The sequence below is a fragment of the Leptidea sinapis genome, chromosome 22 (genome assembly GCF_905404315.1).
Source record: "Leptidea sinapis chromosome 22, ilLepSina1.1, whole genome shotgun sequence".
Classification (NCBI taxonomy): Eukaryota; Metazoa; Arthropoda; class Insecta; order Lepidoptera; family Pieridae; genus Leptidea; species Leptidea sinapis.
Genome location: NC_066286.1, coordinates 4107563 through 4127991, shown reverse-complemented (window position 1 = coordinate 4127991; position 20429 = coordinate 4107563). Strand labels below are relative to the sequence as shown.

Here is a 20429-nt window from a genome sequence, read left to right as displayed (position 1 = left end):
ACCCTTCATGCGCGAGTCCGACTCGCACTTGGCCGCTTTTTAATAATAATAATAATTTACTTATATAGAAATAGGAAAAGTTCACACATACTAGCCCCAAATTGCCTAATTTATGCATAGCCTATACGATCGGTGCCAGGAAACGATATATTGAAAGCAATAAACTTACATGAATACATAAACAGCCATGGCTCAGAAACAGACATTAATCAATACAAACGTTTGTACCAATCGGGATCCAAACCCGGGACCCCTAGCTCAGTAGTCAGTGTTACACATACTGTGAAATGGCGCGCGAAACCCAATGTGTGTTCTTGGGGACGATTGTTCAAAATTAATGCACGAGCCCTCACGAGACGAGACGAGCACGAGAGACTCCTGGCGGGACGTGAAAGCCTTCGAGACTGAAGAGATCAGGAGGATGTCTGTGGACATCAGAAATACCAGATCTCAAGTGGCATTTTAAGTTTTCTAAGTCATGTAAGTTCGAGAATATTGCAGCTGGAATTTGAATTCACAAAATGGCTGTGCGAGGCAACAAGTTTCTTGCATTGCCAGACATCAAAGTTGCAGTTAGTATTTCAGGCTTAGATTTTACGCCTGCTTCTAAATTTCAGCTACTGGTTTTTTAAACCTAAAAACTTTCTTCAAATACACTTGAATTTGTACTAATATTTATGGACGCTGTGAGACTCGATCCGAACCTGGGCTGGGGATACCTGGGGTACCGAAGATATCCTAGACGGTTGACACCTTTACCAGATTAGTAAAATAAAAACGGGTTAAGATCCTCCAGAAGCTATTCAATTCCGTCATCCTCGAGGGCAAAAGTTGCAAGCATGGCACAGAAGTACAGTAGTGCTGTTCTTCAAAAAGGGCGATAAAACTTATAAAGAAGTTTAGATCCATAAAACTTCTGAGCCATGTATGTATACAGCTTGTAAGCTGTTTTCTATGGTTATTACGAATCGTCTAGTGCTCAGGTTAACCGACTTCTAGCTTCCCAAACAAGCCGGATTCCAAAAAGGCTTTAGCAACATAGATCATCACAGTCTCCAAGATCATATCTCGAAGCCTATCCAACTGCAGCGGAGAACCAGACATGGCGATGTCATATACACGGAATACATTGAATAGAGGCAGCGCATGGGCAATCATCATGGAGATCTTTGTCCAGCAGTGGACGTCTTCCGGCTCATGAGATGAGACTCGAACATGTGCCTCTCGGGTTCCGTCCGCGCGCCTTTACCAACTTAGCCTTCCTTGGAATACGTCTCGAGTTACGCAGAGGGATGCATCAACATTTCTAAGCACCGCTAAACATCGGAGGAGGTCGCTTCTTATTGAATTAATTGAATTATAATACAATTTAATATCACAAAATGTATAATTTTACCACTTAGTGGTTCCTTGAAGTTTATCCACAGAACAGCCAACAAAACATGTGCATTAATCTTAAATGATGTAATTTTTAAGTCTCATGTGCATTATTTTTTAAACACATGCGACATATAAATAAGTAGACAGATAAATCTAGTGAAGCACTGTAATTCATTTAGTTTAACTCCTTTTCTGTCATACGATACTTATATAACAACTCAAGAAATAATATCATGATAGCTATTATGAATCCGTATGTGAAGAGTAGAAGTACGGGATAAAAGTCAATCATGTTAACTGAGTCGAAGCTACTCCCGGTGAAGGCACACGAAGGTTTCTTGCCGTAGATGAGTCGATTCTCGCGGTCATTGAACCCATGTTCTTGGTTTCTATATAGTCTGAAAATTTATATTATGTTGTCATTTATAACATAAAACTCTTTTTTTATGGAAAAGAATCATACGAGCGCACGGGTCATCTGATGTTAAGTGATCACCACCACCCACATTCTCTTGCAACACCAGAGGATTGATAGAGGAATAAAAGGCCGGCCTCTTAAAGGAAGGTTTACGCGCCGTTTTTAAGGTACCCACGTCGTATCGTCCCGGAAATACCACACAAGGAAGTTCATTCCACAGCTTTGTAGTACGTGGAAGAAAGCTCCTTGAAAACCGCACTGTGGAGGACCGCCACACATCCAGACGGTGAGGATGATATCCTAATTTGTGGCGAAAGGCGATTTGTCTAAGTTTGAAATAGTATTATAATTAATACTATTTCAATTAGTATTGCCATTGGATAAAAAGTAATCCGAATAACGTAATGGATTTCGTTCGATTCCTAACTTGTGGCGTGTTGTGCGAAGATGGAATTCGGCGGCAGGAATCAAGTGAAACAGCTCTTCGGAACACTCCCCGTGATAAATGCGGTAAAAGACACACAATGAAGCGATGTCTCTACGCAACGCCAAGTGATCCAGCCGTTCACAGAGCACTGGGTCCCCGACAATTCGAGCTGCTCTGCGTTGCACGCTGTCTAATGAATCGAGCTGATACTGGGGTGCGCCAGACCAGATATGACATCAATGCTCCATATGTGGCCGGACCTGCGCTTTGTACAGCGCTATAATGTGGGCTGGCTTGAAGTATTGCCGTGCTCTATTCATGACGCCCAGTTTCGTCGAAGCCAATTTGGCTTTGCTCTACAGATGGCCGTGGAATTGGCAATCGATCGAGATTTCGAAACCCAGAATTCCGATACTAGGCGAGGCGGTTAGAAAAGTGTTGTCGAAGAGCGGTGATACGACAAATAGGGTGTTTTTAGTGGTAAATGCGCAAACTTGAGTATTCTGGGAGTTGAATTGGACAAGGTTTAATTAACCCCATTCCGAGAGCTTCTCAAAAGAGGACTCGATAGAAGATACAAGTTTCTTACGGCATTGATCGACGATTTCTCTAGAGAGATGCATGGCCCGTGATACGGCATCGCCCGTGTTGTCGTCTGGGCTTCCCGAGAGCTTATGCAAGTGGACCTCCAGCTTTCTTACTAGGCGCAGCATACAGGTCATTATCGACAGAATCAGGAGGTGTCCAACATATCATTGATATGCAGAAGAAACAGTGTGGGAGATAGCACACAGCCTTGGGGCACTCCAGCGTTTACGGGCTTGGGATTCGAGCAATAACCGTTGATAATGACCAATATGCTGCGCCTAGTGAGGAAGCTGGAGGTCCACTTGCATAAGCTCTCGGGAAGCCCAAATGATGGAATTTTTCAGAGAACCGATACATGATTGTGCCATACACGATCAAAGGCGTTCGCTATATCCAGGCTTACTGTCAGGCTTAATATAAAGATAAGCGTAGTGACCAATGACATTCTGTACATAGAAGCAAATCATGTCGCCTAAAAACAATGCCAAAATATGGCCTATTAGTTTTTTTTGTTCAAGTTTTGTACATTTTTAAAAATCCAAGCGAGGCTCGGTCATCCGGATATTTCCTTAAAAGCTAGCAAAGCTTTTGTGATTCCTCCGGTGTTCCAGGAAATGTGGGCGGCGTTTTTAATTTGCTTATAAGTCACGTGATGGACTTTTACTAATAAATTTAAAACAGCATAGTAAAATAAATGAAGACTTTTTACCCGATCTTAAAAATTTCTTTATACGGAGTGTTGACACGACACGTTTGCCATGCTTTATTTTGTGGAATAAATTGGATTTCTTGAAGACCACATTTTTCATGTTCCTGAAAATGCTTTTCAACCATTCTGTATCCTACGCCAACATTAATATGAAATGCAAAAGGGGTCTGAAAAATATAAATTATTTTAAATTAACGGTTCGAGCCATAAAGAAATAAAAATATGCAATGTCATAACACTCAACCCAGGGGCGTGCATTGGCTTTCTAGCAAAACAATTTTAACACTAGTGCTATAATTATTTAGGTTCTTAACGAGTTAGGCACTGCCTAATTGCCTGTTTGGTATGGACGCCCCTGAGTCAACTTTAATACTGCCTGTTTGCTACAGACGAAAGCTCGTAAAATTTGAATACCGCAGTGGCGCACTTGTCGATTGGTGACGAGTTTATTGTTTCTTTTAAAATTATCCAAACGACAAAATATGTTGGTTGTGTTTGGATCATACCAACCATACTGTATACCTACAGTACTGTCTTACATAATATGTTTGTAGATAGGTATAAATATGTACTACATGACTAAGCCATGAAATGAGTTTCCTTGTGTGATGTTTCAAGGACGAAACGACATGGGTACCATCAAGAAAAGCGCGTTCACTTTTCAAAGAGCTTGCCCTTATTTGTTTATTAATGAAAATAAGGAACGAGACGAACAGTAAGTTCAGTTGATGGTAATTGATTCGCCCTACCCATTACAATCTAGTGCCGCTCAGGATTCTTGAAAAACCCAAAACTTCTGAGCGGCACTACAATTGCGCTCGTCACCTTGAGAAATAAGATGTTCAGTCTCAATTGCCCAGTAATTTCACTAGCTACGGCGCCCTTCAGAACAAAACACTGTAATGTCTACACATTACTACTTCACGGCAGATATAAACGCCGTTGTGGTACCCATAATCTAGCCGGCATCCTGTGCATAGGAGCCTCCCACTGGTAAAACTGACTTAGCTATGAAATGAGTTTTCTTGTGCGATGTTTCAAGGACGATATGACAGGGGTACCATCAAAATAAGCGCGTACAATTTTCTTAAAGACTGGCAAAACTTCTGATATTCCTCTGGTGCAGGAGAATTTGGGCGATATTGATAACTTTACACCAGGTGACACACCAATAAAATTATATTTACATATATATATTTGTTATAACGAATTAGGAAAATTAATAACCGTTTGCATTCTTATAACTCCTTCTTCTAATGTAAGGAAATTAGATTTTACTTTCCTTTCGTATATTGCCTTTCTAACAGGATCTGCTGCCGTCTGAAAATATATTGAAAGACTAAAACACTGGTTACTGAGACAATCAGTCTAACATAGATACACAACGTAAAGTTACTCCAATTTAAAATTACTTCATGTAATTATCTACGTGACAAAGGTAAGGTATCTTAATAAAGTCTTACGGCCTTACAAATAAACTTGGTATAAAGTTATACTTGAGAATAAACGAAAAATATGCATGAGGTTGACTATACCGCTCACAACACTGTCAATATAATGATTCTGACGTTTTCAGAAAGTCAGGAAGCCTTGCAAATTAACACGGTAAACGTGATATGAAACGAATAAACCAATCATAAGCCTGTCTATTTGTAAACAATTCTACTAATATCTTCCCATTCTTGGCATGCGTCCGTGCAGAATGGGATGTCGCTATGCCAATTTAATGGCTGACACGCTTGCTCTGCAAGCTCTGCTGTTTTAGTGTGACAACTCTCTCTGTTAATGACTATTCTCCTACTACCAATATCTTCCCACAATAATAATAATGATCAATGCTACACAACTATTATAAATGCCCTGCTATACTCCTAGCATACACTTATAGGGGCTGATTTGATCTGGAAACGTCCGCCTAGTTCTACCCCTTCCAACACTTTCATTCACACTGGCCTTATACATTTTCTTCGTCAATCATTCTTCATTCATTCTCTCGACATGGCCAAACCATCTCAGCATACTTCTCTCAGACCACAACGTTTCCTTATCTCACTATTTCTTATCACTTCTTCATTTCTTCGTTTCTTCGTCACTTGACAATCTTTTTAATACACAAATTATGTTTCCTTGGCGAAAAATTGGATTCCCAGTTTTGACTAGGCATAACTATGCGTGCAAGACAATGATATATTTAATATATACTTACTGAAACATACATAAATACATATAAAACGTCCATGACTCGGAAACAACCATCGATACTCATAATAGAAATCATTGCTCCTACAAGGATTCGAACCCGGGACGTCTAGCTCAGTGGGCAGAGTCACTGATCACTGGGCTATTTGAGTCATCAAAAAATAAATAAAAATATAATAAGCATTATATACTCACCGAGAAAAAATAACGATTATACACATTTTCCTCCGCACCCAGTTCTAGTCTAGAATTTAACAAGTCCGACAATGTCCTAATCTGGTTAGATTTGGATTGCAATAGAGCCACAATGTTCGCAGAATACGAGGTGTATATTAACACAAAACAGAAGAACAGAATGAACATTACGGATCTTCCCAGAGACCCTATAAATAAAAACATTTTTAAGTGTTTATACCCGAGGTCGGCGAACTTGCGCTTGACAACAGCTGCCAACCTCGTACCATAAGACAATGTTCACCCGACGATAAGTGAAGTCCGCGATACATATTATTATTAAGAGTCGATAGTTAACAGTCGCTATTCCGATACCTTTCATAATATTCATCAACTCTTGGCGAATATACTATAGGTTTTTCTGAAAATAAGGGACGAGACGAGCAGGACGTTCAGCTGATGGTAATTGATACGCCCTGCCCATTACAATGCAACGCCGCTCAAGATTATTGAAAAACACAAAAATTCTAAGTGGCACTACTACTGCGCTCGCCACCTTGAGACATAAGATATCAAGTCTCATTTGTCCAGTAATTTTACTAGCTACGGCGCCCTTCAGACCGAAACACAGTAATGCTTACACATTACTGCTACTCGGCAGAAATAGATGCCGTTGTGGTACCCATAATCTAGCTGGCATCCGGTGCAAAGCAGCCTACCACTGGTAAATAAGGTCAATGACACGTCATTCGTCGATTCTCGGAGTAAATACAATATTCTCCCGACCATAATATATACCTTAACCCTAAATTTTAACTAAATGGCTTAGAACTATTTTTCAAGCAAGCTGCACATTATAAGTATTTATAATATATCTGTTGATTATATTATTTATAATTATATTATTTTACTGAAAATCCAATTAATTATACAAATACATAAGTACAGCAAAATTATGAATAAATCCTACGTCATCTAACCTTTCAGTTCTGTAATGGTCCCTTGTTGAGATATAGCACTTATCACCATAATTATGATCTCACTAATGTCAGGATTTAAAGCTGTTTGATCAAACTGGAAATTATATTTATGCGTTTTAGTATAATAGTAGCACGAAGTCAAAGAACGAGAGAGACAAAGGATTGACGCACTAGAAATGTGGTGTTGGAGACGAATGCTACGAGTATCTTGGACACAACGCCGCACAAACGTCTCGATACTTGAAGAGCTCAAGATGAAAGAACGGCTTTCATCTATAGTCAGAGCCCGTATCCTCAGATACTTCGGACATATCACGCGACGTGGAGAGCATGCCATAGAGAGACTTGTTGTTCAGAGAATGGTCAACGGCAGTAGGTCAAGAGGACGCTCCCCTATGCGCTGGACAGACCAGATCAAAGCCCTAACCAATACTCCCCTCAACACATGCGCCAGAGAAGCAACAGCCAGGGATAACTGGCGTAGAATCGTTCGTCGTTCGACGTGAACACGACTGCTCTGTCAAGAGTAATCCGACGAAGAAGAAGAATAATAGTCGCAAATTGAGAAAGGGACGAGCCGCTTAAACTATTGGCTACAGATTAGTGTAATATAATTTTTTTTACATTACCTATTTCATTATGTCATAGCATATCATTATACTCATACGGCCTTACAAATAAAATTGACGTAAAGCTGTTATAACTTATACCTGAGAATAAACCAAGAAAGCAATATGCTTACAAATAGACATTTTGCTTACGATCGGTTTATTCGGACGTTTCCCGCGTTTATTTACAAGGCTGCTTGACATTCGGAAAACTTCAGTATTACCTTTGTATTAACAGTGTTGTCAGCGATATAGTCAACATTTTGCATATTTTTGGATTGTTCTCAGGTGTAACTTTATGGTATGTTTCGTTGTAAGGCATACAGACGACCATTCTTCTTTTTATGCTAATACAGGACGAGACGTGCGCGACGTTAAACTGATGGTAATTGATACGCCCTGCCCATTATAATGCAGTGCCGCTCAGGATTCTTGAAAAACTCAAAATACTGTGAGCGGCCCTAGCGCTTGAGACATAAGATGTTAAGTCTCATTTGCTCAGTAATTTCACTAGCTACGGCGCCTTTCAGACCGAAACACAGTAATATTTACACATTACTGCTTCAAGGCCGGCATTCTGTGCAAAGGAGCCTCCCACTGGACCTGATAATGCTAAACAATTTTCATTTACAAAATTTCTGCGTAAGGCTATTTTAATATTCAAAATACTAAGGAACTAAATCCAAGCCTGTCTGATCGTTTGACGACCTCTCGGCCGAAATCGGTTACAGTTACAATAGATTCGCTTTTCTTTTCTATCTTACTGTATCTTCGTTAGAGATATTCTTCTCTCTCGCATACTTTGTTTGTAGCTATATAGTTTATTAGTAGGAGAACCAAAGCTACCAGCATAGTCCAAATGATTGCGAAACTGAAGTGGCAGTTGGCAGGGCACATAGCTCGACGGACAGTTGGGGCAGTAAAGACCACGAATGGCGACCACGTAGCGGAAGACGCAGTGTCGGTAGGTCCACAAGATGGACCGACGAGCTCGCCAATGGCCGATCTTGAGATCGCCGGAACACGTTGGATGAGGGCAGCGCAGGACCAATCGTCGTGGAAATCTTTGGAGAAGGCCTTTGTCCAGCAGTGGACGTCTTCCGGCTGATGATGATGATGTAGTTTATTGAATGTCTATGATTATACCTACATAATTATTTAAAATGCATGCTTTATCAATAAAATAATATACAAACCTTTCTTTTCTTATCTTGTTTGACACATTCCCAATATGTATTTATGTAAATTAAAACTGATAATAATACGGTAAGAGCAGCAATGCACAGCCAAACTACGGGCTTGAAGGGCAGAATGAAAAGATTATTCTGATATGAAAGGGAGGGTTGGCGAAATACAAACTTTGTTAAAGGTGGTGATGGATATGACAGAAAATCGAGAACGTCTAATCTTGGCTTGTTCATGTATATCATGGTACCTGAAAAATTACAAAAAAAAGTTATGCAATCGTCATAAGGAAGTAAGGGATTGAGATTTATGGAGGGTAACAAATTCAACGTGCCAATATATTACCTGTCCTAAAGTAATTAATTATTACCTTATATTAAGAATTACCTTATATTATATTCTTTGCCTAAAGTAACAAGTAACCGCAACGCAATAGCAGTGTGATAAATTCAAATTTCCATATTTTATTTAGAATAAGATTTTGAACCACTTATTGAACGTGAAAAACTACCACCTATTCGGAAACTTATGTCTCAGACCCATCTCTTCTTCTTCATCAGCCGGAAGACGCTCACTGGTGGACAAAGACGCCCCCCCAAAGACTTCCACGACGATCGCACCTGCACTGCCCTCGTCCAACGTATTCCGGCGATCTTGACCAGATCGTCGGTCCATCTTGTGGGAGGCCAACCAACACTGCGTCTTCCGGTACTTGGTCGCCGTTCGAGAACTTTACTGCCCTAACGGCCATCTGTCCGTCGAACTATCTTTTGAGACCTACTCCTTGGGAAGCTGTATTGAGGCCATCGAGCATATGGCTTAAGTCTTCCATAGTCTCAGTCTCAGCCCTATAATATATTGCCATTTTTGATTTGTCTACGGATTTGTCAATGTATGCACGAGCTAGGGGCTATTCAAAATACTAAGAAGCCAATGCCAACCGTGGCTTACAACTTGTCATTAAAAATAAGATACAGTAACAATAGCTTTCCTTTTCTAACTTGCTTTATTTTTGTTATAGAGGTTCTTCTCTCTTGCACGCTTTACACTGACATATTGTAAGTGTATCCTCAAACCTCATTTCTTATCAGGACGCAATCGGTTGCAAAACGTCAAAAAATTGCTGTGCTAAAAGGAGTCGAGTAACAGTAGACCCTACGAACCATAGTTTACTGATTGTTCGTGGGGGGATTTATACCATTCTGCACATTGCTGCAAATACGTAAAACCGTATTGATATTCGATAACAAAGGGACCACTGTCTTTTGTCGCGCACCGTCTGCAAAATACGTCACATTGTTGACTATAGTCATTATATGACCAGACCATCGGGAAGCTAAGCTGCTCCTAGGCAACTATCAACATAAGCGTGCCAAACAATGCATAAATTTGGACAGGAAACAACTGAGAGCGCTCACGGGGTTCTTCTCTGGCCTTTGCAAGCTGAATTGGCACAGAATGTGTCTTAGTGAATCAAACACGTACAGATTCTGCTGTGAAGCCCACTGAAGACCATATCAAATACTGGAATGCGACGCCATTGCCAGAATCAGGAAGAGGCACATCCTCTGCTAAGCCTTCTGAAGATCCTACGCCTCTTAAAAGTATTAGGTCTTGAATATATAATTTAAACTTAGGCACAGTATGGGCACACGTTTCCAACCTTACATACATTTTTTAAATGGGAACTGTGGGTAGGCGTGCTAGCACAAGTAGAGCGCACAAAATATTCTAGGATTTAATTGTATTTTAATCACCAAATCTTAATAAAAACATAGTAATTACAGGCTTGACTGCAATGTTAAGCTTTATATGTCTCGCTCGACATTCGAGTAAAAATAAGGCTCATTCAATTAAAATGCACCAGTAACTGCTAAGTGCAACAGAGTCCTTTTGTGTTACGGATGTGGTACATAGTTAAATATTTAAATGTTATCACCGGCAAGATCAGCATTTCCAGTCGTCAAATCCCCGACCATACCGTTGTATGAACCATTCAAAATATAACCCCATGTTTTTGTGAACAGTGTAACCCTTGTAGCATTCATGAAGTCATGAATTGGACTAAGCTGGCGATAGTTTACTCTGGATACAGGATCTTGGAAGATATTCCTGTAAATTATATTGTAGGTATTAAATACAACTAATGATTTTGATGCTCTCCGTATAATTTTGTTAAGTAACATTCATTTAAATATCATTATACAGGGTGTCGAAGTCGAAGAACTCAGATAATTTTTGTAATGCGCCAAGTGAAGCCAAAAATTTAAAAGTAAACTTTCACCGCTAGTAGCAGAAAGCATCCATACAGTTCATGTTTCATTATCAAATGCTATCTTTGACTGTTAAAATGAAAAATAAAGTGACGGCATTATATTTCATGAAACATTAACTTTAAGGATGCTTTCTGCAACTAGCGGTTAGTCTTTTGACTTATGGCCGTTTTCAATAACCTACCTATCCTTAGTTTAACTTACTAGAGGCAGACAAATCTATCCTTATACGCTTACTTACATTTCAATAACCTATCGTCTAACATCTAACCTATATTGGACATAGCTATGGATTTTGGACATTAATTTATCCGTAACTAGAGATAGGTTATTGAAAATGGCTGTTAACTAAAAGAAAGACCGCAGATCTAAATCACGTTAGATTTCAAACAAAAGAAACGCGTCAAAAATTATTTAGATGATAACCGTTCTACTCCATGCAAAACTATCTAATTATAATCCAACTTCTTAATAAAAGCTGCTAAGTAATTTTTAGGAAATATTATACCGTAGACTCATAATCTCATTTCTGGTTCGGTCTTCGGTGGCAACCACCGATGACTTGATAGGAGCTCCCATTAAATTTTTCCGTCGCATCGATGTAGGCGTATACATTTCCTTATTAATAAATAACCCATACGAAGATGTCCAGTGTCCAAATGTCTCCACATTCCAGTGATTATTCTCAGCTTGGATTTTGTAAACTAAAAATATTCAGCCTTTGTCAAACAGGACGCGTACTTAGCACACGTCAGTGCGCTAACCTGACGCCGCGCTATGAGGCGGAGACGTGTTGTACTACGCGGTACATGTATCGACAAACAGAACGCCAGCGCTAGGCGCTAGCAGCACGCATCGCTCGCCTTGACGTCAAACGTTGTATATTTTTTTTACACATTTTGTTGTAGCGTCTGACTGGATGTGTCTTAAATTTTGGGACTATGCTCTTATTATCGACGCTTTGTGAAAGGATTTTCCGATGTTGCTAAGCCCTTACATCGACTGACGGAGGAGAAAAGAACCTTTTCCTGGGATGAAGAATGCGAACAAGCTTTCTTAGAGTTGAAATGTATGAAACGACTATGTGAATCACCTATCCTCGGATATCCTGACACGGAGGGAAGATTCATAGCGGATGCTGATGCTAGCAACACTGGAATTGGTGGAGTGCTATCGATCAAGAAGTTGTAATTGCATACTTTAGCAAATCTTTATCGAAGCCGGAGAGAAACTACTGTGTAACTCGTAGGGTCGTCGTAACATTTCAAAAAGTACTTGTTGGGTCGCAAATTCCTCGTAAGGACTGATCATGCTGCCTTGAAGTGGTTACTAGAATTAAAGAATCCGGAAGGACAAGTGGCCAAATGGATTGAGCAACTTCAAGAGTATGACTTTGAAATCGAGCATCGAGGAGGAAAAAGTCATGGAAACGCAAATGCTTTATCTAGAAGACTTTGTCCGACGCAATGGAAACATTGCATGCGTCAGGAGGAGAAAGAAATTTTTTTATCCGGCTGATCAGAACAGATTCGATCGACGAGAACTGAAGCAACGATGCAATGAGGAGAGCTCAGAAAAATGATAAAGATCTTCAACCAATTTTACATTGGCTAGCAAGTGGATCACTTAAACCAAAATGGTTAGAAGTGGCTAGACACAGTACGGCTACCAAGAGTCTCTGGGCACAGTGGAACAGTTCGGTGATGCATGACGGGTTGCTCTGCCGAAAATGGGAAACCCCACAAGGAAAGGATTGCCATCTACAACTGGTCGTTCCCAAAGAGAAGGTGAACGAGATCGTGAGAGCTTATCACGATGGTTCTTCAGGTGGACATTTGGGAATAAGAAGAACTCTCACAAAACTTAAAGAACGATTTTACTGGTGGCATTGTCACAGGACCTCAGACCCGGAGCGGAGGAGCTATGAAGTTGTATGATGTTGGGGCTCCGTGGGAGAGTAGTTCTGGATATAGCCGGGCCGTTTCCAGTCATCAAAGCTGGAAACAGTTACATAACGGTGGTGATGGATTATTTCACGAAGTGGCTCTACCGATTCAAGAAGCAGTCACCTTTGCGACGATGCTGGTGAATGAAGTTTTCTGCAGATTCGGTGTGCCTTTGGAGATGCACAGTGATCAAGGGCGGAACTTCGAGTCACAAGTATTTCAAGAAGTTTGCAAGATCTTGGGAATCCATAAGACCAGAACTATGCCATATCATCCACAGTCAGATGGTGGAGAGGTTTAACTAAACATTGGAGCGGTATCTGGCAAAAGTAGTGGACAGTCATGAGGATAACTGGGATGAGTACATTCCACTATTTCTCATGTCGTATAGAGCCGCAATACACGAGACGACTACGGTGACTCCTGCGTACGCCAATTTTGGAAGGGAATTGAAATTGCCAGATGATTTACTCTCAGGCTGTCCACCGGATACTCCGAAAAAAAAAAAGTAGTAAATAAAGTATTACAGAATATGTGGATGAGCTACGGAACAAGATGGTTCACATCTACGAGGAAATTAGAACAACTAGGCTTAAGGCAAGTGAACGGATGATGACCCGCTACGATCGAATTCCTAGTTTTGAAGAGGGCACCCTGATTTGGTTACACGATCCCGTAAGGCGAAAGGGTAAGTCTCCGAAGCTCCAACCAAGTTGGGAGGGACTATACAAAGTAATCACAAGGATAAATGATGTGACTCTCAGGATCCAGCGTACCCCTCGAAGTCCCCCGAAAATCGTACCTGTCGATCGGGTGTCCAAGTACTACGGAAGCAACGATGATCGGGACCATCATGTCTTGGGAGGGGCAGTGTTGCGTAGCAACGCTTCGACGTATATGACGAGAGTTGTCAAAGTTCAAGACATTGTTAGTACTCGTAGCTCAGCGGAAAAGCGTTTACTTTAGACGCCGCGCTGTAGACCCGGGTTCGATACACCTACCAGTGTATGGAATTTTTTGGATTTTGTAAAGTTAATGGAAATTTCTAGTGAGTTCTAGATCAAATCGAACAGAATAAAAAGGATGGAGAATGTGTAAGCAGGATAACAATAGTTAAAATAAATTTCTAGTACAATTTAAATTTAAAGATGGAATGGGTTATGGGAGAATCATTTTGAAAATAGAACAGATCCGGGGGTATATAAGCCGTATTAAGCGTGGCCTACGGCAGTACTAGTTTTGACTCGAAAGTGTAAGGAAGAAGAAAAGAAGAAGTTGTGAAAAGTGGAAGTGTTCCAGGAGGAAGAAGATAGAAGAGACTTAGTGTACGGTGCGGTGTGACGCGTTAAATGTACCGCCGCCGACAAGAGGAACAGCGGCAGACCGTCGAAGTGCACGTTCAGAAAAGTGAACGCAAATAAAGACTCGTTCCTATAAGCGGAATATTATTTCCAATCCCTGACCCACTCTCGTGTCAACATGTTCTTATAAAAAAATAATTTCCAAAACTATTTATAATGACCAGCCTCTGAGATAACAAAACATATTAAAATACCTTAGATCATTTATACGTCACTTATAGTCTCTAGCTGTTAGACAATCGATAAACAGACCCGGTTTAATACTTTAGTGTGCGTGATAAGCTACGTCTTACACTCGCGATTTGTATGACACTTTGCACGTGTGCATACAATGCTCAAAATTAAGGTTAAATTTAAACTCAATTTCCTTCGACGTTTTCACATACTTTATAGTCAATCTAGACAATATAATTAATATTAATAAACTAAGAAAAATACAATCAATTTTGGGACCATCGTTGTTGAAGTCGGCTTAAAATAATACGTTTTCGATATAATACTCACGGATAAATATATTAAACGAAGTTGCATTTTCGTCGGCGACAAGAACTTCTGAATCAATTAAAATATTATAGGGTAATAACATTTCTGTTATTATTCTCATTGTTCCGATAAAAAACCAACGAATAGGACTGCGGAACTTATTAGTAGCATTTGCCTGTAATTACATATTACAATATTATAATATTTACTCAGAAGAAATAGATCCATTTTTTTTAATAATATTGACACATATTTACGCAAATTATCTTGCCCCAATTCGGCTATATGGGTCGTCAATTTGACCAACGTCAAACGATAATATGGCGTAGCGCATGGGCTTCATTGGGCGAAGTTTTGGGTATTCCTTTTTGCTTTTACAATATTTATGTATTTAAGGTATAAAGCCTACTTCAATGTAACAACTTTCCATTATACTTCTTCAATCATATCACTTGTTAAGATTATTTAATTGATATAGTTTTAATTTATTCCTGTGATATATTATTTTTTTAGTTTTCAATAAGATAATTGTGGTACATATTGGTGATCTCTTTTTTTTATAAGATATCTTTAAAAATTCAAACAAACATTTTATTCTATGAAGTACATAATATGAAAAAAAACCGTGTGGTGTCGTGGGACACCGGATAGGAACGTAGTCCCTTACTATAAAAATATTAATTAAACTGATTTACTTTAAAAAAATGGGCAGTTTCCACTGACTGAAATAAAAAAAAGTGTTTGTATACTTATGTATGCACGCAAGAAGTTATACTTCTTTGGCGTAAGAAAACAAATCCTTAAAATTATTTATTCGTCGTGCTATTCTACGTTTGTAGAAAGAACAATATTTTAAAAATCGTGAAATAAATTATTGAATATTAACGAATACGTCTGTATTGGCTTGAAACCTTTGCCTGTCCTAGTAATGGACGAAGAAACCAAAAAAATAATTAATGTCGCAACCGTCAGAAAATTTCTAGAAACTTTTATTTCTAGATGTCCTTGTGCGCGCAACGTAATGGTCAAAGAAGTTTATCTTCAATAACATCAAAAAGGTACTGTAAACGTCACAATGTTTTGCTTTTATGTCAATGTAATTTTGCAGTTATAAACCTATTTAAATATGATTTAAATATTCGTTTATTGCAATGTTGTTTTGTCCTTGTTTCCAATGCTCTAAATAAATAAAATAAACAATCAATGTAATTTAGAAATGTATCAAACGTCAATAATTGTTACTTGTCCATTATTTTTATACAAATAAAAGTGTCATTACAATCTTTGGTCTTAATTTTTTCCGTCTAGCCCCCTCTCTTAAAGCGCGATAAGGAACTTCGTTCCAAAAAATATTTTTGATGCTAGATAATGTGTACTTTAATCTAATTAAATTGGTCGTAGTTAAGCAGAAAGGATTCCAACCACACTTTGGTCAAAATAGTGTATGCCATTGTACTCCTGACGATCGAATCTGTCATGTAGTGAAATTCCTAATTTTAAAATGGAATTTAGAGCTAAACCTTCAAATTCCGATATCTCAAAAGTGCCTCTGTGGGGTTTGTGTCCTTTCTGCTTTAACTACGTCCAATTTACAGTATGTTTTCATCGGAAATGTTTCAATTTTAATTTCTTACGTCGAGCTAGCTTCTAATTTTATCAAAAAATTTACGTCTACGGAGTCGCCTTAATTTTTTTTGGTGGCTCGGTTAGCGTTTTAAGTGTTACTTTATTAGTAAATCCAAATCTCTTACCTGATGTAAAAATAATTCTATATTGGAGCATCTAGCGTCGAACACGACGAGCAAGTGGTGCAACCTTGTTGATTCTGTGATCGTTGAACTAATATATTTTATTGTCTTTGGATTCTTGATACTCAGAAAATTATTTGCCAGCTTCAGCTTATTGGCTTTAATAAAAATAAAAGTGGTCCATGTTAGTTGTCATTAAAACCATTTTTTTTATTTCATAGGTAAAAGTAATTTATGTAACTGTTGTGTAATAAGGGGTATTAAAACACGAATGTGGGTTTATCGATTGAATTGATTATAGTATCACATGAGTGTGATCAACAGTTGCATACAAGACTTTATGGGTGTAGCCCATTATATGAATCCTCTATAAACGATTCTGAAACAGTTAGCTTACTGCTAACATTAAAAAAGCCAGTCCTAGTAGCCAATAACTAAATATCACCCAAAGGAGTGTTATTATGAAAACGGATGATATAATGTTGTACTGAATTTCATTATAACACTCGTTTGGATGATGTCACCAATTAGGACAATGGGTGTTTTAATGTTGGCAATTAGCTAAATGTTTTAGAATCTTTAATAGAGGATTTAAAGCATGGGTGTAGATAAATTATATTACACTTGAACAATGTATTTTTTTTCATACAGATCATCCGGAAGGCAGAATTCCTTAGAGAAGAACGAGCAAGAAACTCTAAGGTTGCTCTTATCAAAACAGATTAGGTATTACAAGTTCTTATTTTTAATGCAATTTAAAAATAATATAAATTACTACATATGCAAATGCAAATGAGTATGTATGTTGCATCACAACAAACATACTCATACGTCAAATACTAAATGGCTTAAACGAGTAAGTAAAAAAAAGTAAATTAATAATTAAAAACACAAGAGTTATTGAGTACAGTGGATACATCAATCCGCAAATACCATACATAAATAGAGGCTTTATGCGAGCCCTTTATAAAAAAATATATAACAACTTTTAATTTTAAAATAATTAAAAAAAAAATTACATATAGTTTAAAAATTTACCAGTGAGAAGGCTTCTTTGCAAAGGAAGCCGGCTAGATTATGGGTAGCACAACGGCGCCTATTTCTGCCGTGAAGCAGCAATGTGAAAGCATTATTGTGTTTCGGTCTGAAGGGCGCCGTAGCTAGTGAAATTACTGGGCACATATTACGACTTAGTCTCAAGGTGACGAGCGCAATTGTAATGCCGCTCAGATTTTTTTGGTTTTTCAAGAATCCTGAACAGCACCACATTGTAATGAGCAGGGCGTAACAATTACCGTCAGCGGAACATCCTGCTCGTCTCGTCCCTTATTGTCATAATTTTTTATTATCTTAAACCAGACGTAATATAAACGAGGGTCTGCGCTCGGTTGCCAATATTTTTATTTGAATACAAGTATTTATTAGAATTGTTTAAATCACCTAATGATCTAAATCCGCGGAACTGACGTGATCCACAAAGACTCGTTCTACATGATGTTCCCAAAATTACTAAATATAATAAAAGTATTTAAATTTGAATATATTCCATCCAAGTCTTATTGTGTTCCAGTTTTTGTTCAGTTTGATGTGCGTTGTAATTGGTAAAATTACTGGGATCAGAATTTTGGATTCAGTCAAGCATTTTGAGTGGCATTTCACTGTAATGGTTAAGGCATATCACTTACCATCGGTTGAAATTATAATATAAATGACAATATTGTTATCTAATGGACATAAAGTGCTCCCCTACCAGTGCGGCTTAAATGCAATTGGGTTTACATGGAGTCTTCTATGAGTAGCTAGCAATAATGTCGGATGAGAAGCTGGGAATATCGTCTCGTCACCATTTCTCATAAAATAAGTGAAGGTACCCACCATCAGTCCAACAGTTGATATAGGCCACAATACCGGTTGGTTTGCGATAAGAACTTATCACATCCGATAACATTCCAAGATCATTATTAAAACTCATAGAAACTTCAATCTCCGACTGAATTAAAACTATTATCGTAAATATGAATCTCATTGTTAGGAAAAGATGACTTTCTTAAGTGTGGAGACGTATCACATTGACGTAAGAATGCTCCACTTCATAACATTTGTGTTACCTTAGTAGTCAATAGGGGTTTCACTCGTTAGTAATTAAATAATTTTTAAGTATATATTATATAAATAATCGATTTTGTTCCTTAAGGACTCTAAAATTGTTTCACTGATTATGATAAAATCTTCAGACTAGTCCAGCGATTGGTGTAAGTTGTGTGAGTGAGATGAAGCTGATATTAACGCCATCTTTTTGCTGCAGATTACAGGACTATTCGAACTATTTATAACTTAGGCCCCTGGTCCTAAAAAATAATTGAGAAAAATTTAAAGAAATAAACGTGCTTACCTTAATTTCTAGACAATTATCAATTGATTCATGTTGAACATATAAATATTAGCGATTTTTTGTAGAAACTGTGATAATCATATTATTAAGTGGAGTTATAAGTTAAACAGACAGAGATTACAGAAATAAATTGATATGAAATTAAAAAATGTTAAGGATCACGAATCGGAATACAAACCATCCTATCTCTCAAGATTTGAATAAAATCGGTTCAGTGGTTCAGGAGTTCATCACAGAAAAACAAAGTGACTCGAATTTTTGAATTGAAACTTCTTTATCGACGTATGAGAGTAATTTTATAGCACGTCACGATTTTAGGTTACGCGCCGTCTGATTTAAATCCAAGATGGCCGCAGATGGTGCAGAGAACAAATTTGGAATATTTTTTTTTTAAATTTATGATTTCAATAATATGGATACCTAATCCGAGGTTTTCGAGGGTGCAGAGAACGAATTATGGCATATAAAATCCCAGATGGCCGCTGCCCAATTTTATGCTTTCAACAATATGTTTATCGAATCTGAGGTTCTCGAGGGTGCAGAGATCGAATTTCGGATAATTTTTGAAATCCAAGATGGGTGCCGTGCAAATTAATGATTTCAACGATATGGATATCGAATCCGAGGTTCTCGAGGATGCAGAGAACGAATTTGGGATCATTTTTTAAATCCATTGTCTTAATGTGCCAATAAAGTGTTTTTATCCAAGAAGAGGGAGAGCGAGATTGAGACCGATTGAGATAGAGTGAGAAAGGGCGAACGTAGCATAAAGCACATGGCACCACGAGTAAGTACATCTTCCTTACTAGAGTTAAATCGTACACGGGTTCAGCGCGCGGCCGCAAAAACGTAGAACATCTTCCCTACCTGCGTTGTATCGTGCAGGCTTAGCACTTGACTTAGTCGGCGTGGAATAGTTACTTTGGGTAGATTTTTTTGGGTACTTTGCAACACATACAAAGTGATCCTTCCGCTGCTGGCGGCGGTCTTCTGGGATATAGCGGATATCCCTTGTCAATGTGGACAGTTTCTTTAATAATATTTCCCTGCGAACTTCAATCTCCTATTTCATCCACATATAGGGCAAAGTTTCAAAAATGCTCGATCGAATAATTATAAATTATTTCTTATCAAGTGTCTAAATACAAAGTTTTATGGTGTCATCTTCGATAGTGACAAACTTCCATACAAACTTCCATACCCCATCTCTTCCTCCATTTATTTTTTCGCCTATGTCCTTTTCCAAGCTCTAGTCTATCTCTGTACTAAATTTCATCAAAATCGGTTCAATGGTATAGGCGTGAAAGCGAAACAAACAAACTTACATTTACATTTAAAATATTAGTAGGGAATTGAACTTGTAATATATTTATTTACTATAATTTTGTAGTGTTTCAACCCTGACTCCGCTGACTAATTATAAATATGACGTTTGTACTTCGTTGCAGTGTAATAACTAATAATCAACAACGGTTGATAACGACATGGGTTGATCTAACTGTTCTCAGCATAGACTTACAATATATTAACGTATAGACAAATACAGCGTACGAGAGAT

At 38.3% G+C, this 20429-nt stretch overlaps 1 protein-coding gene across 1 annotated transcript; it reads right to left on the bottom strand.

Moving 5' to 3' along the window:
• Positions 1-1555: 1555 nt before the first annotated feature.
• LOC126970769 (ionotropic receptor 75a-like) lies at positions 1556-16585 on the bottom strand. Its single transcript, XM_050816841.1, has 10 exons — positions 16483-16585; positions 14753-14906; positions 11450-11645; positions 10608-10780; positions 8680-8918; positions 6876-6969; positions 5917-6104; positions 4750-4842; positions 3523-3689; positions 1556-1778 (listed from the first exon to the last, which is right to left on the bottom strand). Exons 2-10 carry the CDS (start codon positions 14850-14852, stop codon positions 1556-1558), a joined length of 1473 nt encoding a protein of 490 aa, XP_050672798.1. The 5' UTR covers positions 14853-14906; positions 16483-16585.
• Between the last annotated feature and the right edge of the window lie 3844 nt (positions 16586-20429).

Bases quoted from the DNA above. Each gene is read 5' to 3' on its own strand.
- LOC126970769 (XM_050816841.1), bottom strand. From the start codon at position 14,852: ATGAGAATAATAACAGAAATGTTATTACCCTATAATATTTTAATTGAT. The intron at 4,843-5,916 runs GTGAGTATATAA...ATATATTTTCAG, and splicing joins ATAATCGTTATTTTTTCTCG to ACGGCAGCAGATCCTGTTAG. The intron at 1,779-3,522 runs GTAAAAAGTCTT...ATAAATTTTCAG, and splicing joins AAAGAAATTTTTAAGATCGG to ACTATATAGAAACCAAGAAC.